Source organism: Oryctolagus cuniculus, chromosome 18 (assembly GCF_964237555.1).
Source record: "Oryctolagus cuniculus chromosome 18, mOryCun1.1, whole genome shotgun sequence".
Taxonomy (NCBI): Eukaryota; Metazoa; Chordata; class Mammalia; order Lagomorpha; family Leporidae; genus Oryctolagus; species Oryctolagus cuniculus.
Window position 1 is genome coordinate 15,492,600 of NC_091449.1, and position 25,454 is coordinate 15,518,053.

Consider the following 25,454-nt stretch of genomic DNA (forward strand, 5'->3'; position numbering starts at 1 on the left):
GCCCGTCAGCCGGGATATGGCCACCTAGCTCCAGTCCTGGGGAGCACCACTGGTACTGAAACTGGACGTGGCAGGGGCAGGGGTCACACTCACGGCTACCCGATTTGCCCCCAAAAACTGATAAGGAATCAGCTCATCTCGGCCCCTGGGGGGTTCTGCCTTCACCTCCTAATTGCCCTAAGTGAAACCAGCAGCGGGCGTGTAGCCTAGCGGTTAGGGCGCCCAGCGTCCCACACCGTATCACCTGGGTCTGATACCCGGCTCCAGGGCCGACTCCACGGGAGACCGGGGCTGAGCGCCCGGCAGGTGGGGCGAGCCAGCAGGTGGCGCTGTCCCCGTGTCAAATGAAGGGAAGGAGGCTCGGGACCCAGGCAGTTCTCTCCACTGCTCCTCCTCCTGCCGAGCGGGGCTTGGACGCTGCTCTCCTCGCCTTTCCCTAGGTCTTTCCTCCGTGGGGAAGCTGAGGCTTGGGTAAGAACTGACCCCACTTACAAACAAGGCCAGGCTCAGGCATCCGGCGCTGGGCGGGCATCCCATACGGGCGCCGGTTCGAGTCCCGGCTGCTCCACTTCCAACCCAGCTCCCTGCTATGGCCTGGGAAAGCAGCAGAAGATGGCCCAAGTCCTTGGGCCCCTGCACCCACGTGGGAGACCCAGGAGGCTCCTGGCTCCTGATCAGCTCAGTTCCAGCCGTTGTGGCCATTTGGGGAGTGAACCAGTGGATGGAAGATCTCTGTTATCTACCCCTCAAATAAATAAATTAAATTTTAAAAAAGACCAGGCTCAGCACTTTTGACCAAACAGCTTTTTATTGAAAGATCGTAACTCAAAAGCAAGCCGGGGGCTGGGGTACAAGAAAGTGGGGCCCCTCCTCCGGACTCTACTCTGATTCCTAGGAGCATGGGGGGGAGGTGACCCAGAGAGGACACCAAGGCAGTCCAGGCCGGCCAGCCCGGCCACTCTGCCTGCGCCTCGGCCCCAGGCACGCCTCAGGCCTCCAGCAGCTTCCCCAGGAAGCGGAGGTTGAGGATCTTGAGCTGCTCGTCCAGGTCCATGCGGACGATGCCGTCCTCACCGTCAATGCTCAGCAGCACTCCCGTGGCTTCCCGGTCCTCTCCCAGGATCACCTTCACCTGCGGGAGGCAGTCAGAGTCAGGGCCCCGCGTCCTCCACCCCCCACCCTCGGCCCCCGCCCCTCGGCCCCCGGCCTCACCTTGTTGTTCTTGGTGGGGGTGATGGGCTCCAGGTGCTCGCTGGAGATGCTGACCACCTTCTCACTGTCCTTCAGGTACACGGAGCACATGCCTCCCTGCAGGGGCACAGCCTGCTCAGCTGCCCTGTCCAGCACAGGACTGAGCCCGCATTCAGGCTCACTCGCAACACGCAAGTCACTTTCCCAAGATGACTCGGCGGCAGCAAAGGCCAGGCTGGGCCAGCTTCCGGGGCCTGGGTCTATGCAGCAGTAGGGGGTGCCCGGATCAGCGGGGAAGCACCAGATGCAGCCGTTTCAGGCCAGAAGGGGGCAGCTTCTCGGACTCGTGCCCCACGGCCCCAGCTCTGGCCGGCTTCTTCCCCCACGTGCTCCTTTTCCTAGGCCCTGGTTTCAGGGGCAGCCCCACAGTCCCCAGTCCTTAACCTGACCTCTGGACATCATGTGGTCACTTCCCTGACAACCCTGAGCTTTGAGGTCTGTCCACTCAGCCTCCTGGGGGTCTCTTCCACCTGTCTCCCTCCTCTTCATGGCTCTCCTGGGAACAGCGGAGCCTCCTGGACTCCCAGCCCCTGATTCCACCATGCCCACCCAGTACACTCCTGATAGAGCAACACATAAAGGACTCCAGACCACAGATCTCATCCCATCTCCCTACTTAGTCTTCCATGGCTCCCCAGGGTCCTCTGCACAGTCCAAGATCCTCGAGCCAGAGGTGGCTCAACCACTTCTCAGCCTCATCACTCACCCTCCTGTTGACCGATATGGTCCAGCTATAATATACACACTTCACCCCAACACATGGAGGCCTGGCCTCGGCTCCCGGCCCTCACACACACAACTCCCACTATGTGGCGCACCACGAGCCCCTCCCTGGCCATTCTGCTTGCCTTACTCCTGTTCACTCTCCAGGTCCTGCCTCAGAGGCCATCTTCTCCAGGAAACCTTCCCTGGGCTGCCTACCCCAGTTCTGCCCACTCTGGGCCGTCTTCCCCAGGGGACAGCGAGGGCTGTTGGGGAGGCCTACAGCTACTGTGGTCTCTGGTACTGGTTTAATTAATACTGACTAGAGGCCAACAAGGTGTTGGTCCTCACCTAGGCAGGAAGTGGGGTGCCTGAGGAGTAAGACACGGGCTCTCTAACCCAAGAACCACAGCAGAGAAGGCGGTGCATCTTAAGCAGCAGGTGCACGACATAAAGACTTACACAGGCGCCTGCAGGGAAGTGAAAGGCAGACAGAGTAGAGTTTCTGTGCAAAGGCCCTGAGACTGGCGGGAACTCTGAGCTGGTGGGAGAGGCCCCTGAGCACAAGCCTGACACTTGGTACATTTTACTGGACTGATTTCTCAAAGGACCCTCAAAACAAGCCACACTGTGAGCCACGCTTTGTTCTAGGCTATGGGGCTTCAGCCGTGAGCACAACAGGCAGAAATCCACACGTGAGTGCCAGGGTCCGACTCCCAACTCAAGCTCCTGACTCCAGCTTCCTGCCAGTGGGCATCCCAGGACACAGGAGTGATGGCCAAGTCCTGACCACCCATATGGGAGACCTGGATTGAGTTCCCAGCTCCTGGCTCCAACCCCACAGTGAGTGCATATGGGGAATAAACTAGTGTATAGGAGTTCTCTCTCTCTCAAATCAATTTTTAAAAAAGCACCACAGGCCGGCGCCGCGGCTCACTAGGCTAATCCTCCGCCTAGCGGCGCCGGCACACCGGGTTCTAGTCCCGGTCGGGGCGCCGGATTCTGTCCCGGTTGCCCCTCTTCCAGGCCAGCCCTCTGCTGTGGCCAGGGAGTGCAGTGGCGGATGGCCCAGGTGCTTGGGCCCTGCACCCCATGGGAGACCAGGAAAAGCACCTGGCTCCTGGCTCCTGCCATCGGATCAGCGCGGTGTGCTGGCCGCAGCGCGCCGGCCGCGGCGGCCATTGGAGGGTGAACCAACGGCAAAAAGGAAGACCTTTCTCTCTGTCTCTCTCTCTCTCACTGTCCACTCTGCCTGTCAAAAAATAAAAAAAAAAAAAAAAAAAAAAAAAAAAAAAAAAAAGCACCACAGACTTCAGGGGAAGATCAGCAAGGGGAGGGGCTCCCGCCTGCCCACCGCCCTGGGCCCCACGTACCGTGACGCTGCGGATGACACCTGTCTGCCCCACCACCTGTGTGTCCAGGTAGGTGTCGCGGACTTTCACCTGGATGTCAGTCGTTACCCAGTCACTGGAATTCTGCTCAATGCCTGAGCCTGGTGTGTGGGGGTTGTAGCCACCAGGGGAGGGGGCTCCAGGTGTCATTGGACTGTAACCAACAGGGCTTGGGCTGGGACTAGCCTGCAGCAGAAAGGGAGACGGTGTCATGGCAACAGTCATCTGGCTTGGCCATCCTCATAGGCCCAAGCCCACCTGGGCCCACCACCCTCAAGGGCATGCCGAGGCCCCACTACCTGATAGGCCATGGGTGAGGGAGTCGGGTGGTAGCTGGCTGGAGAATGGGTGTTCTGGTAGCCAGCTGGACTTGGCGCCACCTGGTGGTAGCTCTGGGGGCTGGGACTGGGCTGGTAGGAGCCTTGTGGGGAGGGGGCAGCATAGGGGGAGAACTGGTCTGTGTTGTACCTACAGAGACAAGGGAGCATTTGTTGAAGCAGGGAGGGCAAAGGAGGTGATGGCAGTGGGGAGCGATCTGGGCTAGGAGCACGCCTAGGTGGACTCACATGGCCGGGGTCCCTGGTGTCTGTGGGTTGTACTGCGGGTTGACCTGCGGTGATGAGGGGTCTGGGTAGCCAGGTGTTTGGGGATTGGGAGTTCCCCCGTAGGCCTGAGGGGATGGGGTGGGCTCATCGTCGAAGGCGTATTCATATTCTTCCTCAGCCCTGTTGGACCAGACGTGTTGAGAACGATGTGACAGATGCATGTGGAACAGCAAAGCGCACCGGGCCCCAGACGGACTCCTCGCAGGAGCCCCATCCAGAGGTGTCCCGGCCACAGCCGCGACTGCTGCAGGGGAGAGAGCTGCACGCCCAAGGTCACGCCCAGCACTAACCCAGCCTGGAGCAGCCTGTTTTGCCCAACTCCAGCCATGCCTGCTCTTCCACATGGACCAGCCTGGGCTTGGGAGCAGAGAATTCCCCCAACAATACTCCAGCACACACCCCCAGTGTCTGGAACCCTAGGGCTCACCGTGATGGCGTGTTGGGGTTATTGGGGTCCCAGGCCCCACTCTGGGCAGGAGTGCGGCTGCCATCATGCAGGGGTGTCTGTGAGCCATAATGTGGGGTACGGCTGCCTGGAATTGGGGAGACAACGGCCATCAGTTCCGCCCGGCCTCCGGTTCCCCCAGCCACCCCTCCCCCATCCCCTGGGAGGGCTCACCATCCTGCAGCGGCGTCTGAGAGCCGTACATGGGTGTGCGGGAGCCAGAGCCATACATAGGCGTCTGGGAGCCGTACATGGGTGTCCGCCCATAGGTTGAGGTCATGCCACCAGGGCGCTGTGAGCCACTGTGAACAAAGAACAAGGGGGTGAGGAGGACCCTCTCAATGCCCACCACACCACCAGGGCCCTCCCTCAGCTGGGCCCATACACTGTGGTAAGCCGCTGACGGTCCACAGAGATGGTCTGGCAGGTGGAATGCAGCTCCACGCGGGCCGTGGATTCTGTGGCATCCTTCACCACGCCGATGTAGCCTGGTGGGAGGTGGGGGGTCAGGCCAGGTGGGGCGCTCGTGCACAGCGCCCTCCCCGGGCCTCCACACGGTCTCACAGGTCACCTTTGTAGGGCCCCTGGGAGATGCGCACAGTCTGGCCGATGAGCTCATTGTCTCTCCTGCCCCGGCCTCTGCTCATGCCGCCACCTGGGCTACCAAAGTCACCACGCTGACCTGCGGAGGGAGGAGAACATCACCAGTCCCCCAGGGCCGTACCCCCTTCACGTGCTGGGCCCACAGCCAGGGCACCCGCAAACCCTCTTCCCCTGCTTGTCTCCCCCCTAGTTGGGTTGGGAGCCTCCTCTGCCCCAACCCCTGGGCCTTCCCATCACAGCCCTGACCACTCTGCTGTCACTGTGGGGTTGGGCTCGTCTTCCCCCGAGCTCTGAGCCCTACAGGCAGGGCCTGGCCCAGAGCAGGTGCTCAGGGAGAATGGGCTCTCCTCCAGCCCCTCCCCACCACCCGACACATCCCTGGCTTCTGACCCCTCTCACCTCCAGCGCTGGGATGCATGGGGCTGCTGATCCGGGGGCTCATAGGGGCAAAGCCACCCACGGTGAAGTTGGTCATATCTCGGGGCTAGGGGAGGGGCAAGGAGTGAACCTGACAGGCAGGGGATGGGGGTGGCAGGGCCTGGGCAACAGGCCGCAGCCCCTACACCGCATCGACCGCCTCCATGTGGAGACAGTCCCTGCGTCACCTGCCCAGCAGCCATCCCTCCCTCCTTCAGGGGAACGGCTGGCCCGCTGCCACCCTGGGCCTGTCAATCAACAGCCCCCGGCCTCCTAGGCCAAGGAGCAGGACTGAAACATGACAAGTCAGGAATTAAGTCCCTAGCGACACAAAAGCCGCAAGCCGTGAACGTTCATCATCCCATCTGCGGGCCCCCGGAGTCCACCTTCTGGGCCCAGCTACTGAGACCCCAGGCCTGACTTCCCTGCCGACGCCCGGTCTGTACACTTTTCTGCAAGTCCCATCCGGGACCTCGGCACGTGCTGTTCCCCAAGCTGTCCGCTGCCCTCCACACCTTCCTTCAGTCTCTGCGCAAAGGCCGCACCTGCGGAGGCCTTCCTTCCCCTCCTCTCGGAGCAGCCCCTCCTTTCTCCATCTCTCCCCGTCTGAAATCCCCTCGCGGCCTTGCCAGCACCCCACAGGACACGTACGCTCTCCTTCTGCTCGGCTCCAGGAAGGCCAGGTTGGGTCTTGCTCTATCTCATGTCTGGCACCCAACAGGGGTTCAAAAAATAAAACTGAACGACGGAGTGAGCGGGGGAGCTGCTCAGAATCCCACACTCGCCAAGGACCTGCCACTGCCACCTGCTCTCTCCTAATCCCCCACAATCCAATCTCCTCCCACCTAGAGCCAGAGGAGGCTGGAGAGCTGAGCCAGGCCGCCACAGACGGGGTCACCACACCAGCCTCACCTTCGAGCCCCCGGCCAGCACCAGGTGCCGGGTCTTGCAGACAAACATGCCTCCATTCTCCACCAACTTCTTGCAATGCAGGAAGGCGAAGATGTGGAAGATATAGCGAATCTCGCCCTCGCGGCCCTAGGAGGCAGAAGGGTCACTCTCCTGCCTGCCCCGCCTTGCCCCCGACTTCCCAGTGGGCTCAAGGGCAGGGTCTGCACTCACTGAGTGGGGGCCATCGATGACCTTGACGATGTCTTTCACGTGGATGTTGTTCTGTTCTGAGTCCAGGGACTCAGCAAAGCGGTTGTCCTTCTTCCGGGTCACAGCTTGATGCCTGACGGTCACCACCTTCCCGTACATGTTCAGCACCTACGGAGGGACACGGAGGGTGGCAGGGAGTGAGGGAGAGATGGGACACGCAGGGAGTACAACAACCTCAGACCTTCTCATGGAATGAACACAGATGCTGCTATTATCCCCATCGTCCAAGAGTGAAACTGAGGCAAAGAAATACCTGCCACCTGCTCACTGTCACAAAGCCACAAGTGACAGGGCCAGGCCTGCAACTCAGAGGGCGCTGGGTTCGTAGCCACTGTGCTTGGCCACCACCCGCCCCTACCCCCAGGACAAGGGGCTCAAGGGAAAGGAAGCTCCCACCGCAGAGAACTGGGCACACACCTGGAAGGTCTCCCGCTCCAGCCGCACGATGACGCCCACAGTCTGGGGGTCCAGCTGCACCATCTCACCCCATTCGTGCTGGCCCCCAACATCCACACCTGACGCAGTCTCTGAGCAGAGCTGCAGATCCCGGGGCAGCACCTTCAGCTGTGGGGGAGAGGGTGAAGGTGTGAGCAGGGTCTGGTTTTCTGGTCTACCCGGGTCTCCTCTAGGCACGTGCCCCAACCAGGCCTCCCGTGCACCCACCTCGTGCATGGTGAGGTCGGAAAAGAGGATGACGAAGTTCTCCTCCACCCGCACAATGAGGCCTGTGTCGCCCTCAAAGCGGCCAGCGATCACCTTCACGTGGTCCCCCATCTTGAAGTATTTCCGGAGTTCCTGGGCCGGGAACTCCAGCATGTCCTGGGGAAATGGGTGCAGGGACACTCAGGTGGGGGGCGGCACCACACCCACCCACCCCCCCCATCCTCAGAAGCCACTCATTTACTCGGGAGACCGGCTCAAACCTGCTCCCTGAGGCCACCTGGAGAGCTCTCAGACCAACACAGCGGCCCCCACACACACCTTTACCCACAAAGAAAGACGAGACACACGATGTGTCCCCCAGAGACGGCTGACCCTCAAACACATGACACACCAGACAGCCCACCCAACAACCAACACAACCCACATCACCCCAACACGTACATACCCGCTCAGAGCAATCTGATTTGTCACATACTCAACCTGATACATTCCCAGATACCCTACTTTTTATACTTCTTTTTAAAAAGATTGACTTTAAAATAATGTTTATTTCTTTTTGTTCACAGAGCAACAGAGAGAGAACTTATACCCACTGGCTCACTCCCTAATGCCCCAACAGTTGGGGCTGGGCCAGACTAAAGCCAAGAGCCCAGGAACTCCGTCTAGGTCTCCCATGTGGGTGGCAGGGGCCAAGCATTTGAGCCATCAAATGCTGCCTCCCAGGTGCATCAGCAGGAAGCGGGATCAGAAGCAGACGAGCTACTCTGATACACAATGTGGCCATCCCAAGTGGCGGCTTAGCCAGCTGAGCCATTAACACCTGCTGACCCACCCCTTAAACCACACATCCTCCTTCAAATGGCCACATGCAGGCAGGACACACACAGTCCTTCCCTTACGCCCCAGGAGAGAAACACAGCACACACACCCCATGTACACAGCCAGGCCTCCACATACAAACAGTCCAGCAGTTCCCCGGAGACCAGAAGCCACAGGCCAGGACCACAGAAACTAACCATTATTTCATCCCAATCACAAAAGCAGGTCTGCACTGACCCCACCCAAGTGCACATGTTACGACCTCACCAAACACTTGAAGGCACTGGAAAGTGCTAGAAAGGTCTGGATGTGCCCTACAACACTGACAGACGTCCCTGCCCGGAACTCCAGTCCCTGCCTCTCGGCTGAGTGAGCAGAGGGACCCGGGACCCACCTTGAGGTCCTCGTGCTTGGGCATGATGGTGACCTTGTTGCCGTCCACGCTGAGGATCTTGCCCTGCAGGTTGATGAGCTCCCCCTCACACACCTCCACGTTGTCCCCAGGCTGTAAGTTGTGCTCTCGCTCCTTCCCTGCGGGGGCAGCCAGAAGGCTGAGGTGGGGGCTGCCCCTGCCGGGCCGCCCACTCCCTCTGGGCCTGAGCCACGGACGGGGACCAGATACCTGTGCTCTCAGTCACCACCTCCAGGTCGATGCCCTCCGGCTGGTCCTCAAACTTCTCCAGCTCAGAGAGTGTGGGCTTCACACCCTCTGTGATCTGAGCGCCCAGGGGCAAGCAAGGGCGTGGGGAGGAAGGGACCGAGGTCAGTGCCAGCACCCAGCTGCCGGGCATCACCCCTGGATCACTCCTGACCCAAGCAACATCAAGCACAGACCTGGACAGCACACTGCCCGGGACATGGTCTGCAAGAGGAGCGCGAGCTGGACCTTCCCGGCTCCCCCCCTGCCCTGAGCGCTGCCCCTCCTGGAGCCCTCACCACAGCGGACATGGCAAAGCTCTTGAACAGGAAGCCCTTCCGGCTGTAGCGGTTCCCCTCGAAGATGAGGAAGTCACCATCAGAGGCAACGTCGCCCCCAAGGGACCTGGAATTTTGTGGGAATGAGAAGATTAGACAGGGAGAGGGGTCAGAGTCAGGGAGAGAACCTTGCTGTACCTTGGTCCCCTCAGAAGACAAAGGGGGAAGGGGACCCCAGGAGCCCCATGCACCCCATCCCTGCACACTCCCTCAGCAGAGACTTCCCACAAACCCTAGGCCCAGCTCCAGAGGGGTACACAGCTCCACCCCCACACTCCACTGTGCCCTTCCGTGTTGTCTATGTTTTATGTATTTATTTTCGTTTACTTGAAAGGCAGAGTGACAGAACGAGAAAGAGGTATCTTTCATCCACTGGTTCACTCCCCAAATGCCTGCAAAACAGAGCTAGGCCAGGTCAAAGCCAGGAGCCTGGAAGTCCCTCTGTGTCTCTCACGTGGGAGGCAGGGACCCAAGCACTAAAGCCACCACCTGCTGCCTCCCAGGGTGCCATTAGCAGGAAGCTGGATGAAGAGCAGGGACTTCAGCTTAAGGGTGCTGGCATGGGACGCAGGCATCCCGAGCATCGCCGTCACTGCTGAGCCACATGCCCGCCCTCCGTGCCCTGCTTCCTCTCACACCACAGCACTTATTGCCGCGTGACGAACCACTGTCTACTCAGTCTCTGATGAGCATGCCGGCTCCAGGAGGGTAAGGCTGTGACAGGAGAGATCTATTCCACCAAGAACAGTGCACCCAACAGGTGCTCAGTAAGCACCAGTGAACAGCGGAGGGGCATCAGACCATGACAGTTAATAAGCACGTTCATGACCCCAGTGACTCCACCCCAAACCCTGTGACCCACTTCTCACTTCCTGGAGAGGAGCAGGCACATGGCCAAGGTCGCCAACCAGTGAGCCTGAGGACTGAGAGCCCATTGCAGATCTGTCTCTGCCCTGGTCCGTCTGTGCCCCTGGTCCATCTGTGCCCCTGGTCCATCTATGCCCCTGGTCTGTGCCCCTGGTCCATCTATGCCCTGGGCCCTCCTGGCAGGTGCAGAGTACTTGACAGTGCCTGTTCCCTGCTGTGAGTGGGGAATCCTGTGATCCCATGGAAGGTACAGTCACCTTCCCACAGGGGCAGTCTGGGTGAAGAGCATATGGGGGCCCTGCCAGTCAGGCTCCTGGGGGCAAGGAGGGCCACTATGGCTTGCAGGTCCCCACCCAGGAAGGGCGGGACAGCCAAGAGAAGACTGATGGTGTGGAGATCCAGCACCAGTATACTGCAGGGTGTGGGTGCGTTCCACAGCTAGCCTTTGTCAAGTCAAAAGGGAGACGAGGGGTAGCCGTGGCTCACTTGGTTAATCATCCACCTGCAGTGCCGGCATCCCATATGGGTGCTGGCTCTAGTCCCGGCTGCTCCTCTTCCAGTCCAGCTCTCTGCTGTGGCCCGGGAAGGCAGTGGAGGATGGCCCAAGTGCTTGGGCCCCTGTACCCGCATGGGAGACCAGGAGGAAGCACCTGGCTCCTGGCTTTGGATTGGTGCAGCGCCGGCCATGGTGGCCATTTGGGGAGTGAACCAATGGAAGGAAGACCTTTCTCTCTGTCTCTCTCTTACTGTCTATAACTCTACCTGTCAAATAAATTAAAAAAAAAAAAAAAAAAAAAAAGAGGGGGGGACCTGTCCGGCTGACACAGGCACAGCTGCTTCCAGACAGGGCCAGAGGGAGTGGGTCCTGGTACCCTGTCACTTCTCCTCCTCTCTGGCCCTGCTGCCAAGAGCCCACAGCTGGCTGTGCATGCTGAAATCCTGCTCTGCTCCAACTTCCACCCAGCCAGGGAGTGTGAGAAAGAATGAACCCGAGGCTAAGGGAGGTGAGGGGACCTGGGGGAGAGACCACCGAGCCAGAGAGCCAAGTCCCATTTCACACTGGAGCCCACGGACCATCCTGCCTACAAGCGCCAAGTGCTGCCCTGGCACACACACCCAGGGCTCCAAGGAGGCAAGGGCGTCACTGTCCACCCTGACGACAGAGGAGACCGAGGCACAGCAATGCACAGCTGGCCACGCATCCACCGAACCTGCAGCGGCCCCCCACCCTCGGCGACACAGGCCCTGCGACCCCAGCCCAGAGCCCCAAGGACTCGCACCTGATCTTCTCTGCATCAAACAGCCTCTGCGGAGGACGTTTGAACTTCTTCCTTTTGGCAAACCAGTCTTTCTGTGGAGGAAAAGGGGCACGGCCTTGAGAGGTGAGGAGGGCGGCCCCAGTGGCGGTCACCAGGACCCACCCCCAGGCGGCGCAGCACCAGTACCAAGCTCATGCGGGCCTTGATGCGGTCGTAGTCGATGCGGGGGATCATCTTCAGGGAGATGGTGTTTTGGCTGGGCTCCACGTAATCCACCTGCAGAGGACAGAGCACACTCAGCAGGAGCCCGACCCTCGGCCCAGGGAGGGCAAGAAGATGCCGACGGAGAGGGACAAGGCACGATGGGAGGAAATCGTCCCTCTCCAGCCCGTCTCCCTCCAGCTCTGAACTCAGTGCACACCGCCTGCGTGACGTCCCGTGTGGACGTCTGAAAGGTGCCTCAGGCCCAGGACCAGCACAGCTGCCGCCTCCCCGGTCACCTCCCACTCCATCCTCTGCTCAGACACGCAGCCCCGAGTCACTCTTGACTTTCTCCGACACCCGTACCCAATCTGCCGTCAAACCCCTCAGCTCCGTATCAACTCGTCCCAGCTCCTCCCCCCTCCTCCACCAGCAGGACGTGGTGCCACCCGGCCAAGGTGGCAGCCATCTCTCTGGTCTTCCTGCTCCTGCCCATGGCCCCCTCCAGTCTACTCCAGGGTTTCCAAGCCTCAGAACTGTTGACCTCTTGGGCCAGGTCGTTCTTTGTCCTGTGCACTGTGGGATGTTACAGACACTGCCAGATCACCCCTTGCCCCGTATGGAACAGAGGTGCAGTCTCCACACAGCCGCTAGAGTGATCCCATGAAAATGACGTCACTGGTTTCACTTTCCAGTGCTACCCCAGTCGAAGCAGAGCCGCCACGGCTGCACGGCCTGGATGTTTTCGCCCTCCCTCACCCTCAGTCAAGGAGGGCCCCATCTCACGTGCTGCACCCTCCCCACGAACTCCCCTCACTCAGCGCAGCAGGCTGCCTTCCATCTCCTGTGTGCTCCCCACTAAACCCAGGCTCTGCTTCACCTAATGCAAGTGGGGTTTGCTCTGCCCGGGGGAGGGAAGAGGATGGGACAAAAGGAAAGGCGGGGCCGGCAGGACGGGGGAGGGGCCCGCGCCCGCACCTGAGCGATGTCATCCTTGTAGATGCCCCGCTTGAGGCGGACCCAGGACTTGGGCTTCAGGTTGGCCACCTCCTTCACCACTTTGAGCACGTCCGTCATCTCCTTGATGGGCACCATCTGCTGGTTCCAGTAGCCCAGCCGCAGGTTGCCCACCCCCTCGATGGCCTGCTTCACGTGGGTCTGCTTGTAGGCCTCCACGTAGATGTAGCCCTTCACATGCTCTGGAGCTACCACCGACTTAATCTGCAGGGGCTGCAGGGGCCGGCGGGGAAGAAGCAGAGACACAGCTGCTGACGACGCTAGTGCCTGCCACGCGGCACCCCTTCCAGGGCGCACGCGGGGCCCACCGTGACACAAACACAAGGACATTCACCGCAGGTCAATTCAGTAGCAAATAAACAGGATGGGGAATTTGTAATATGGCCCAAAAGAAGTACTAGTTAAATTGTGACTGAACCAACCATGAAATACAAGACAGCAGTAAAAAAAAAAAAAAAAAAAAAACCAAGGAGATGACCCTGCATGTGTTAACAGAGGGAGACATCCGACATACACTGCATGTAGAAAACAGACAACTAGACAGGGCCGGCGCTGTGGTGTTGTGGACAAAGCACTGTCTGCAGTCCTGGCATCCCAGATGGGTGCCGGTTCAAGTACTGGCTGTTCCATTTCCAATCCAGCTCCCTGCACCCGCATGGGGGACCCAGAAGAAGCTCCAGACTCCCGGCTTTGGATTGGCCCAGCTCTAGCTGTTGCAGCCATTTGAGGGAGTGAACCAGTGGATGGAAGACTTCTCTCTTTCTCTGCCTCTCTGTAACTCTTTCAGATAAATAAATAATTCTTTAAAAAAAAAAAAAAAAAGGCAACTAGAACCAAAGGGAGCTGGAGTGATTCTATCAGGCAGACAACATACTTGTAAGACAAACGTTGGTGTGAGAGGCAAAGGACAAGCCATGAAGAAGGTAAACCCTGGGGCCTGCGCTGCAGCTGGCGGGTTAAGCCGCCTGTGATGCTGGCATCCCATACGGCTGTGGGTTTGAGTCCCGGCTGTTACACTTCCAATCAAGCTCCCTGCTAATGGCCTGGGAAAAGCAGCAGAAGATGGCCCAAGCGTTTGGGCCCCTGCCACCCATGTGGGATACCAGAATGAAGCTCCTGGCTCCAGCTTGGCCATTGTGGCCATCTGGGGAGTGAACTTGCAGATGGAGAATCTCTTTGTCTCTCCCTCTCTCTCTCTGTAACTCTTTAAAATAAATAAATAAGTCTTAAAAAGAATAAATTTTATGTGAATTATTTCTTAATTTTATTTTTTTAAAAGACTTATTTTATTTATTTGAAAGAGTTACAGAGAGTTAGAGACAGAGAGAGAGAGAGGTCTTCCATCTGCTGGTTCACTCCCCAAAGGGCCACAACGTCAGGAGCTGGGAACTTCTACCATGTTTCCCACATGGATGCAGGGGCCCAAGCACTTGGGCCATCTTCTACTGCTTTCCCAAGCCATAGCAGAGAGCTGGATTGAAGAGCTGGATTGCCAGCGCTTCAGGCCAGGACTTTAACCCACTGCGCCACAGTGCCAGCCCCTATTTCTTAATTTTTAAAAAAGCAATTAGGTTTTCAGCATTGATTGTGATGATGAAAAATGGAAATGCCCAACAGAGATGATTTAAAGCAATCACAACCATGATCTAGCCAATTAATTACCCTAGCCTTGGGGCCGGCACTGTGGCGTAGTGGGTAAAACTGCCACCTACAGTGCTGGCATCCCATATGTGAACTGGTTTGAGTCCTGGCTGCTCCACTTCTGATCCAGCCCCTGCTATGGCCTGGGAAAGCAGTAGAAGATGGCCCAAGTCCTTGGGCCCCTGCACCCATATGGGAGGCCCGAAAGAAGCTCCTGGCTCCTGGCTTCGGATTGGTGCAGCTCCAGCCATTGCAGCCATTTGGGGAGTGAACCAGCTGATGGAAGACCTCTCTCTCTCTCTCTCTGCCTCTGCCAATCTGTAACTCTGCCTTTCAAATAAATAAATAAATCTTTAAAAAAATAAAGGGCTGGGGAGAGGGAGGCAGAAAGGAGGACTTTATCTGTCAACACCCATGGAAGATGCTCCAGAAAGATCCAGGAACCAGCAGTTGTTACTTGTGGGAAACCAGGCTCTCCCAGGCATGGAGACCTGGGCTTCGACAATACACAAGTACACAGACCACCACACCGATCACTAACAACAAAAGCAATCATCAACGCTGAACTCAAATGGGAGCCTAGAGTTTCCCCCAGGACACACACAGGTGTGTGGACACGGCTGAAATCCTGCAGCGGGCCACCTGTCCCCCACCCCCCGCCCGCTCGCGGAACTGGCTTCACGAACTCTGAAGACACCCTTCATCAGGTTTGCCCTGGTTCCAAAACCTCCAATCATACCTTTGACAACAGCGAGTTTATTGAGGACAAGCTGCGGGACAAGATCTGGCTAAGCGCTGGACATGTTCAAGGCCATTTGGTCCTGAGCAGCTGAAGGGCAAGCAGCGCCCAAGACGGGACACGGCCACACCAGGCCACACAGCCAGGAAGGGCAGGGGCAGGACTCTAACTCGGCAGTCTAACCAGAGATCAGGGCCTTTAAACAGCACTGCTGCCCGGCACACTGCAGCGTTACCTCACACCGTGTGTGCTGTGATGTGCCCTGAAGACGGAGCAGGGACCAGCTGTGGCACGTCACCACGCACCCTAATATCTCCCGGTGCAGGCGCCAGCACTGAAGCGGGCCTGAGCATCGTGAGACAGCTATGGGAGAGAGAGGAGGAACGCTCCCTGCCACGCTCAGCCACACGGCCCACACTACAACTTCTTCCTCGGCTGTCAGAGGTGCCACTGCCGACAGTGCTGGGGAACAGGCAGAACTCGCTCCCCCACAGGAAGCCAGCAGAGGGCTGCCGGGGCCGAGAGACCCTGCTGGGAACGCAGGCGACGACCACACCTCCAGCAGGGCACACGCAAGCCCTGCAGCCTGGGAGCGGGCTCGTTCCAGCCGGGGCAGCTCATTCAGCAGGCAACTCGGCTCAGCCCAGGGGAAGCCCTGGAAGCCTGTCATTTTCTTCCCCCTGGGTTCCGCCCTGTCTACCACCCCTAAGCTGCCTGCGTCTGACTTACCGTGTCCGTGAACTGGTAGGCAATGAACTTGCGCATCAAGGAAATGGCTGTGGCCCGTTCCTCCCCAATCTGGAAGAGAAGCACATCTGAGAGGGCTGACGAGCTGGCCGGCAGGACGCAGGAGAGGGGCAGAGACAGCAGGCCAGAAGATGAAGCAGGGTGAGATGCAGAGACAGAGTAAGGGGCAGACAGCAAGAAGCGCAGGGTGGGCGGCAGTGGGGGCAGCGCACACTGTGAGCCAAGGAGCCCCAGGACAGACGTGGACAGTCCTCCCCATTCTCCCGGCCCCCGGGAGCCCCAGGTCAGAGCACACACCTTGCATTTGACAGTCCACAGATTGGGATCCCTGGGCACAGAGAAGAAGCAGCCCTTTAGTGAACAAGCTCCCCACCGAGAAACACCTGAATCCCCACGCCCACCTTCCTCTCTCCACACCCAGGGCCCCTGGCTCTCCTCTCCCCCACTCTCCCAGCCATAAGCAGGAAAGAAAGAGCCCACCTGCCCCCCAAACCTGTGTCTGTGTAACTCTGCCTTGACTCACTTCAGGGGGACCCCGTGGGTACCACCACCCCACAGAAGGTCCCCACCTCAGCCCCGCCCCAACCGCCTTACTTGACGCCCGGGAGCAGCTGCTGCTGAGTGATGTCATCCGAGAGCTCGTCAGATCCTCCGTAGACTCTGGGGAACGGGTGTGGAGCTGTCAGACCCTGCCCCTTCCCACTCAGGGACCACCTGTCCCCTGCCCCTGCCGGCCAGGTCCTTACGTCTCTCCTACAGACGACTTGGCATACTTCTTCATGTAATACTCGCCCAGCTCTTCCTCTCGCTGGTCCCTAGCACACAACAGGGAAAGCACGCATGAGTGGAAGGGTGAGGGATGGGCTGACCTGCCTCCGAATCGCCCCCTGGAAGCCATTCCTGCCCATCTCCCCCTTCCCTCTCACCTCCAGAGGTTCTGCAGGCGGCGGGCCCCAGAACGGTCTTCATCCAGGACAACGTTATCAATATTGGAGGCTGAAAAAAAGACGGGCAGAAGGGGTGAAGTAAGGGCGGGTGGGGAGCAGAAGCCTAGAGAAAGTGGGCGGGGCTGAGGAACCAGAGTCAGGAAGACCCCAACCCCCACCCCACACGCTACCCTACTGGGCACCTGCTTCTCATCAGTGAGATGTGGGGGCTGGTGGGGCCCAGCAGCTCCCCACTGTCTCAGCAGGCCTGAACTCCATCCCGCCCCCATAAGCACCGGGTCGCACACACATTCTCCCAGGCCAGCAACTGCTGGAGACCTGGCCCAGAACTCCCTGGCTCTGGACCCTGCGTGAGTCAGAGCCCCCAGGCCCAGACAAGTTGGGGATGAGGGCGGGGTGCAGGAAGGAGGAAATGTCAGGATATGGGAGGAGGGTCGGGGAGTCACCCTTTTCAGATTCTTACCTTCAATCTCTTCTACTTGGAGGAAGAGGAGGAAGAGGTGGTGGTGGTGGTGGTGGTAGTGGTGGTGGTGGTGGTGGGCGAGGGCAGACAAAGTATGAGCCAAATTATAGCAGCAAAATCAACCAATGTGTTGGGGGGAGGGAAAGGGGGAACACAGAAGGTTGAAAATCAAAAGTAAAGGCCAGGCACCAGGTGGTTGGGGAGAAGCCGAAATGTATGAGGCGCACAGAACGGAAACTCACAGGGAAGGGGGCGCTGGCCCAGCAAGTGGGGGGTATCTTGGGACAGAACCCACCCACCCTCCAATCTAGCAGAGGGATTCACTGGGGCCCTAGGGTCCCAGAGTCCTCTGCAAGCAACTGCCACACCCTGAAGCCCCCGCCCCCCACTCATGGGCCTAAAGCAAAAGGGGAGGGAGCTGGTCTCTCTGGCCAGGACAGAAAGAAGCAGGTGAGGAGGGTGGGGCTGGGGTGGGCTCGGGCTCAGAAGACCCTGTCGGCCACGCCCTCCCCCGTGGTCTTGCAGTGGCAGGGCCCACACCTTTCTCGAGGATGTCCTCTGCTCCATCCTCCCACTGGTCCTCGTCTTCATATTCATCGTCCACATCTGAAACAGAAAGGCCAAGTGGTCAGCGAGGCCGTCAGGGCCGAGAGCACTGTGACCACAGTTCCCAAGCACGGCCTCAGGGTTCTTCCACAGCAGCACAGGCCAACACGACACCCTCCCCCCACCCCTACAGCACACTTAACCAGGTCCTTGTCATCAAGGGACACTGCAGTCAAACCTTCACAACCGCAACAGGCTGCATCGCGTACCCCTACGCTCACGCCTCTGTGCACCTGTACCGTTTAGGTGTGAGCCGAGACCCTGTTCTCACGTCTCTGTGCACCTGTACGGTTTAACTGTGGACTGAGGGAGTCGCTGTTCTCATGTCTATGCATCTGTACATTTTAACTGTGAGGTGAGTTCCCAAAAAGGAGTCGGGCTGGAAGGGTCCCTGTGTGTTAAATGCTAATGGACACTGTCATGTAGTTACCCACATGGGCAGTACACGCCAACCCTCCCCCCCCCATCAGCACAGGGATGGCCCTCATGGCCCACACCTGCGTCACCCGCTTGACCTGGGCACGTTTGCTAAGACCGTGCCTCTAAGCACAACACCCTGGCCCTCAGCCTTTGAGAAAAGGGCTAAAGCTTTCTGAGACCCACCGACTCCCAGTGTCTCCTATCCCTGTGCTCCTCAGGAGAAAAAAAATCCATTCTCTTTCAGGTAAAAAGGTCCCAAGAAAAGGGACAATGGTGTTCTGTCACCTCCCTTTCCTCGGACGTGGGAAAATAAGCACTCTCGTGTGTCATTAGCAGGAGCAGAGGCTAATGCAGCCTTCTCAGGGGCCAGTACGAGGCCATGGATATCAAAAATATTTTTAAAAACACATTTAATGGGGCCGGTGCTGTAGCTACAGCACCTTTCTTCTGCCAAGGGCTACCTGGATATTTATGACATTGTTTACAGGCCATACAAAATTATCAACTTAGAAATTAGCCTGCTAGAAATTTATTGTGGTTGCCTTGGCAGAACCAGACCAAATGATCTCACAGATCTCATGTGGCTGCACATTTCCCCCTCCTCACTATGTGGTCCCCCAAGTCTTCAAAATGCCCATGGTAAAGTAGGGAGAACTGTTTGTTCCTCTTGAACAGAGGCGGAAAGAGGCTCAGAGAGACCTCCAGCAACTTGCCCAGGGCCGTGCGAAGAACACAGCAAGAGCCAGGCCAGCAGGCACCCAGACGGGGTGGCCTCCACTGTCCTGCTGCCGACCCCAAGGACAAGAACAAGTTATGGTCAGTTCTTCTAAGGGATCATAAGGGTACTGTGAGTGTGTGCTTAAAAAAATTTTTTTTCACTTATTTGAGAGATAGAGATAGACACAGAGAACTCCCATCCCTATTTATCCCCCCAAATGCCTGTGATGGCAGGGGCTGGGCCAGGCGGTGCCAGGAGCTGGGGATGCGCAGTGGGAACTCAATTACTGAGCCATTACGACTGCCTTACAGGGTCTGCGCAGTTGGGAAACTGGAATCAGGAGCTGGAGCCAAGGACCAAACCCAGGCACCCCACTGCACAACACGGGTGTTTTAAGTGTATACCTTTCAGGAATACATACAAAAATATTTTGAGGAAAATTATGTATTCGGGATTTGCTTCAACATGAGCCAGTGGCGGGCAGGAGTGAGGAGAACAGGCGTGGTTCTCACTAAGCAGTGAGGCTACACTGCACCGCACGGGGGCGGACACGTTAGCCTGCTACCGAAAGGAAACGTTCTTCAAAATAGCACACTCAAGACACAGAACTGAAAGCGGAAGGCGGCCTGTGCTCAGCACCTGCCCGGCCCCATGCTACGCACCAGCCTCATCCAGGATGAAGCCTCCGTGGCGAGGTTTCTTGGGGGGCCGGTCATCGTCTTCCTCCTCCTCCTCCTCATCGTACTCCTCCTCCTCCTCCTCCTCTTCTTCCTCAGGCTCCTCTTCCTTCTCACTGCCTGCTGCGCTCCGCCGCTCTTCCTCTACCTGTAGGGGTCAGGCGAGGATGGGGCACCTCGGTTCTACTGCTTCACAGTCCATACACCAGGCTCCTAAATCTGACCTCCAGCCTGCCTGGCCAACCATACCCCTTGGCTCAGTGGCAGCATGGCTGTCCCCCACCCGACGCACAGCCAGTACCCGGGAGCCGCCCCGGACGCTCCTCCACTTCGCCTCCTTCCTCGTCCTCCACTGGCCTTCAGGTCCTGCAGCTCCGTCAGCTATGCCCGTGGCCTACCTGTCCGCTCTGCACCTGCCCTGGGCCATCTCACCACCCCCTCGCCTGAAGGGGCAGACACTGCCATGCAATGACTCCTGCAGCTCTGTGTCCACCCCACACTGCTCACCGAGGTCACTGGCCACCCAGGGCTAATTCCACGGCCGTCCGGAGTCCCTACCCACAGGAGGCCGGCTCCGGCCCTGCTGACAGCACGCTCCCTGTGGACAGGCCCCTCCTGGCTCCTGCTGCGCCGCGAGCACTCCCCTGGCTTTCCCCGTCTCTCTCCCTCTGCCCACCCCTCACAGGCTGACTTGAGTCCCCACGGCTCTGTCCAGGGCCCACTCTGCCAGGGCCATCTGCCTTCTGTGACCTCAGTTCCTGTCTCTGCAGACATCCCTGTCTGCCTCTAGTCCTCCACTTTTCTCCAGCAGCTGAGACCCCCGTGTACCAACAGCCTCCTCTCTGGCTCCCCAGATGTGCCCAGAGCCCTTCACACCCGCTGTGTCCCACACTGGCCTCCCACACACCCACGCTTGGCCTCTGCTAGCTCCTGTCAGGCGCCAAACCCTTGTCCTTTGTGTCGTGAGCATCACCTCTCCAGCCGTCCCTACTCCTCCACCCCCACACCCCAGGCCTCGGCCAGGACACTGCCCTGACAGCCGGACCCCTGCCCCAGTCTCTTCCCTGGACCTCTGGCCTCTGCTCTGTGTGTCCACACCAAACAGCGTTTCCTGCACTTTGATCTTTAACTCACCAACCTCACCAATCCTTCCATGATCACTTCGACAGCACCAGCCATCTACCTCGTCATAGGCAGACAGTAACCACAATGACAGACACAAAACAATGTTATTAAGTCCCAGCAAGACACTGCTGCCTGCTGCAGGCCCCAAGCCTAAGGCCCGCTCTCCCAGATAAACACCAAGTAGCAACTTTCAGACATTTTCAGACAGGGGTTCAAGACACAACAGCACCACAAGGAAATGTTCCCCTACATCCAAACAACAGACCGGACACACGACTGCAAATGAAATGACCTTTCTCACTAAATAATTCGGTGTTGCTAATGTCTTCTCCTTATTTTGCCTAAAGGCACCTCTCGTCACCCCTGACCTGGAGGCATCCTACACGCTTGGCAAACTCTGACCACTTGGTCCTCGTCACTGCTTCTCAGCCAGCCTGGGTGGGCATCCCACTCCACCCACTGCCTCCCCGCCTCTCCCACCCCTCAGTTTCCCAAGCATGAGGTCTCAGCTACATTGAACTACTTGTCTGTGCTCGCTCAGCCTGGCCATCAACCATGCTGGTCCTCTGTTTAAAAGGCCATTGCAGGGGCCAGCGCTGTGTTGTGGGGAGTAAAGCTGCTGCCTGCAACACCTGTATCCTACACGGGCACCAGTTCGGGTCCCAGCTGCTCCACTTCCAACCCAGCTCCCTGCTATAGCCTGGGAAAGCAGTAGAAGATGGCCCAAGTCCTTGGGCCCCTGCACCTGCGTGGGATACAGAAGATCCAGGCTCCTGGCTTCTGATGAGCCTAGTTCTGGCCATTGCGGCCATTTGGGGGAGTGAACCAGCGGATGAAAGATTTCTCTCTCTCTGCGTCTCTACTAAATAAATCTTTAAAAAAAAAAACTCTCCTCCAGGCAGTCCTCCCTACCACCCTACCCCATCAGGTAAATCGTCTGAGCTTGCAACCCTCTGGACTCCCCACAGCACAGCACTGACCACCGTGGGTTCCTGGACAGCAAAGCCTAAGGTATCTCAGGCACCCACTGGGTCTCTCAGCATCAGCCAGCCTGGGGCTGGACACCAAAGATTTCAGAAATGTCTAACACATGACGGCAACTAGCCCACTGTGTCCCACATGTTCATAACCCAGACCCCAGCAAGACCATAGCCTAACGGAAGAAATCTGTCCCATCCCCGCTGCAGCTCCCAGAAGAGGCTGCTTCCCGACCCTGGCACATCCGTGAGCAGAGCGCTCCCACCCCTGCCCTGGCGTCACCTCAAGATCCCTCACAGCAGCCGACTTCCACCAAAGCCATCTCTGCCCTGGCACCGAGAAACCTGTGGGCGAGGCCGTGATCCCCACACGACACCAACCCCAACAGCTCATCGCCACTCCCATCCTCCCAGGCCGTGCCAACATGTGGTCATCTGAGAAGCCCCTTTGCCCCATCTGGCAGTAGGGTGCACTGCTCGCCTGCCTCCCCGGGTGACAGCGGATGAGACAGAAGGTGACTCAAGAGCCAGCTGTGGTACTGGGGAAGCGAGACTCGGCACGGTGCAAACCAGAACATCCCAGCTGGGAAGAGAACCTGGGGTCATTACTGCCAGGCTTTACCCACCCCGCAAAGTGTCCTGAAGCCATGAGTCAGAGCCCAAGAAGCCAGTGCTACAGCTTGGAGCTAAGCCTTCCTGTCATCCTCCCGTTGCCCCACTCCCTCCCATCGTGGCAGCCTGATTCCTCCAACGCTCCCCCTGGAAGCCAAGGACCAAGGGGCACAAACCCTGACGATCAAAGGCCCACAGAGGGCGAGAAGGCAACACGGGCCGCCACTGCGGTACAGGGCGAAAAGCTGCATCTGCAGTGCCAGCATCCCACGTGGGCACTGGTTCAGGTCCCAGCTGCTCCACTTCCAATCCTGCTCTCTGCTAATGGCTTGGAAAAAGCAGCGGAAGATGGCCCAAGTGCTTGGGGCCCTGCACCTACATGGCACATCTGGAAGAAGCTCCTGGCTCCTGGCTTCAGCCTAGCCCAACCCTGGCTGTTGCAGCCATCTGGGGCGTGAACCAGCAGACTGAAGATCTGCCCCTCTCTCCTTCCCTCCCTATAACTCTGACTTAAAAAAAAAAAAAAAAAAAAAAAAGGCACACAAATATGTAGGCCACTCAAATGGAAACCACAGCTTTCTTGTCAACCTGGTGCTGGCCAAGACATAGGCACGCGACATCATCCCCTTTCTTAACTGACTCCACCCAGGTCTCACACGGGTGCCAGGAGCCCAAGCGGTTGAGCAATCGTGTTGTGCCTCCCAGAACGCGTGAGCAGGAGCTGGAGCGGAAGCAGAGCAGCTGGTGAACTGGCACTCTGATACGGGATGCGGGTGCCCCATGAGGTGGCTTACCCTGCTGCCTCACAATCTTAATTTTTATGTGAAATCCCCCAGCTGAGTCCCAGCAACTAACTTAGAAAATAAATGTTTTACGTTTCTGTGCATCGAACAAGACATCTACACATGACAGCAACTAGCCCACTGTGTCCCACATGTTCATAACCCAGACCACAGCAAGACCACAGCCTAACGGAAGAAATCTGTCCCATCCCCACTCTTGAATGGTTCATAACCCTTGCCTACTGAGCATGACCTCCACAAAAGCAAGGATTTGCCCCTCTTCACTCTGTCCTTGACACCTGGGAACTGGAACTTGGTAACAGATGCTCAAACAGTTATGTATCAACAAATGAATCAGACAGAAACCAAACGGAGAATAAAATACTTCAAAATAGAAATGCCTTAAGGGGGCAGCATTGTGGTTCGGCAGGTGAACCTGCGACCCAGGCAACCCATACCCAGTCCTGGCTGCTCCACTTCCATCCTGCTATGTGCCTGAGAAAGCGTCGAAGATGGCCCAAGTGCTTGGGGCCCTGCCCCCACGTGGGCGACCAGCATGGTGCTGCAGGATCACGGTTTCAGCCGGGCCGAGATCCGGCCACTGCAGCCATCTGGGGAGTGAACCAGTGGGTGGAAGACGTCCTTCTCTCCTACTCTCTCTATAACTCTGCCTTTCAAATAAATAAAATAAACCTTAAAAAAAATGTCCCAGGAAATGTCTGTTTTTGGTTCCAGAACAGAGGCCTTCAAAAGACCCAAAGCCAGAGTGAGCCTTTCAGAACTCAAGCTCACATCTCTGCTTTGCCCAGGCTTCGGTCACTCAGCTACGGACCCCTCGTCAGCACGGCCATCAGAAGCTGTGCGATCTGGCTCCTGTTCTCTGCGGCTCCCACCCTGTCCCGCCACGCTGGGCTCCTGGCTCCTTACCGCTCCCAACTTTGCCCTTTCTGGTCTCCCCGAGTGGAACACTCCTCTTCCAAGTACCCACATGACTCACTGCCTCACCTCCAGCCAATCTCTGCTGGAACGCCACCCCGTCGGACTTGCCCTGATCATCCCATTCCAAATCCACCCAGGACACCCCACTCTCCTTCTCTGGGGACCCTCTAGCTCACTCAGGTTGAGTGTCCCCTGTCCAAAATGCTTGGGAACAGAGGTGTTTTGGTTTGGGAAACATTTGCACATGCATGAGATGTCATGGGGATAGGACCCAAGTCTGTACATGAAGCTCACTTGGGTTTAGACACCTATACACTGAGTCTGAAGGTAATTTTCTACGGTATTCTCAGCCCACTTACATTTTGACTGCGACCCATTACATGAGGTCAAGTATGGAACTTTCCACTCAAAAAGTCGTGGCTTTGGGGGCCTTTTCGAGTTTTCGATTTTCAGATGAGGGATGCTCTATCCCTTACTTCTTGTTTAGTGTTCACGTTTATTTACATTCGCAGGGGCAAGAGATCGGTAAAGTGTTTCGGTTATTGGTGTAGCCCAAGGGCAAAGAGGTACGCCTGGCACACAGTGGGCACCACGATTCCTGTGATAGCAGCTTTCTGTAAACTAGAGCGAGTGCTAACTACACACATTCCCCGGGGCCTGTACACACGTCCGCCTTATCTCCCAGTACCTGCCGCAGCCCAGGCCCCCCGGGCGGCCCCCAGAGCCTGTCTGCCTGACTCCGACTTGCTGGCTTCTCTCTCTCTCTCTCCCCAAAGGCTGGCGGTTCCCGGGGGCCTCCACGGGGGCCCTCCTGCGGGGCCGGTCCCGGTCCCCAGGCGCACAGACCTCGGCCTCCTCGCCGTCACTGCTGCGCTCGCTGTCTTCCTCCTCGGAGAAGTTGCTGTCCTCGCTGTCCGACATCTTCTGCTACTGCAGGGAAGAGACGGCGGCCTCAGCGCAAGCCACAATCCAGGGCGCCACCCTAAGCCTCAGTTTCCCCGCCGGCTCCCTGGGAGAGTCTCCCTGGGCGCACTTCCGGCAGCCTCCATCTGGCAATCGCGGACCCCAGTGGGCGAGCCTCCACCCCTACGCCGCCTGCTAACTCCGCCCCGAGTCGCAGAACCCGGTCTCCACACTTCCTGGCCCCAGCAGCCCCCGGGCCTGCCACCTCTGCACAGACCCTCACCGCTCCGGTTCCACCTCCGCCTTCGGTGCCAGCTGCTGTTCGCACGACGCCTGCTGGAGACTGACGAGCCCTCTCGCGAGAATCTACCCGTCGGCCTCGCCTAACGCGAGATTTCCGGGGCTGGCCCCGGGCGACGCACTTCCTGGTGGCCATCTTGAGAGTGGCAACGCCGGCCCTCGCAGAGCCGACATCTTGAGAAGGTCAAAGCGGAGCCAGGTTCTTTTCCCCGGGGGAACCGGGGCTCTTCCGTCGTGGAATTTGCGCCTGAATTTACTGAGCAGCTTTTCGTTAGTGCAGACACTTAGTGCCAAGCCAGGGGGAAGCATGGAATTAGAAAATAATGAATTAGCGAAGAAATCTGTTTCATCTCCCAGACCTCCTTTAGGGGAGGGGCACACTCCGCTCAGAAAATTGAACTGAGCGAGAGGCGGCAGAGCCGAGGCGCCTGCCCCGGGCCGAGTGACCCTAGAGCTCCCGTTTGCTTTGCAGCGCCCCCAGA

The 25,454-nt window shown here is 58.2% G+C and overlaps 1 protein-coding gene across 4 annotated transcripts; it reads right to left on the bottom strand.

Annotated features, from left to right (window-relative positions):
- Positions 1-789: 789 nt before the first annotated feature.
- Positions 790-25,090, bottom strand: SUPT5H (SPT5 homolog, DSIF elongation factor subunit). Of its 4 annotated transcripts, none has more exons than XM_008257140.4 (30): positions 24,956-25,090; positions 24,616-24,699; positions 19,320-19,482; positions 17,454-17,519; positions 16,914-16,925; positions 16,430-16,499; positions 16,250-16,318; positions 16,098-16,163; positions 15,801-15,831; positions 15,486-15,554; positions 12,338-12,589; positions 11,345-11,434; positions 11,180-11,250; positions 8,994-9,099; positions 8,680-8,773; positions 8,452-8,588; positions 7,239-7,394; positions 6,993-7,139; positions 6,537-6,683; positions 6,327-6,452; positions 5,397-5,481; positions 4,966-5,076; positions 4,780-4,882; positions 4,569-4,696; positions 4,377-4,482; positions 3,911-4,069; positions 3,644-3,812; positions 3,327-3,530; positions 1,213-1,308; positions 790-1,132 (listed from the first exon to the last, which is right to left on the bottom strand). In XM_008257140.4, the coding sequence occupies exons 2-30, from the start codon at positions 24,688-24,690 to the stop codon at positions 989-991; spliced, it is 3,252 nt and encodes a 1,083-aa protein (XP_008255362.1). In that variant the 5' UTR covers positions 24,691-24,699; positions 24,956-25,090; the 3' UTR covers positions 790-988. The 4 variants fall into 4 exon arrangements, with proteins under 4 accessions (XP_008255362.1, XP_002711495.1, XP_069918330.1 ...); XM_002711449.5 differs by having other exon boundaries at positions 24,950-25,090; XM_070062229.1 differs by lacking the exon at positions 16,914-16,925.
- Between the last annotated feature and the right edge of the window lie 364 nt (positions 25,091-25,454).

Excerpts from the sequence above, each read along its gene's own strand:
- SUPT5H (XM_008257140.4), bottom strand. The coding sequence starts at position 24,690 with ATGTCGGACAGCGAGGACAGCAACTTCTCCGAGGAGGAAGACAGCGAG. Across the intron at positions 4,883-4,965 it reads CTCCCAGGGGCCCTACAAAG|GCTACATCGGCGTGGTGAAG; the intron begins GTGACCTGTGAG and ends ACCTCCCACCAG. Across the intron at positions 3,813-3,910 it reads ACACCAGGGACCCCGGCCAT|GTACAACACAGACCAGTTCT; the intron begins GTGAGTCCACCT and ends TTGTCTCTGTAG.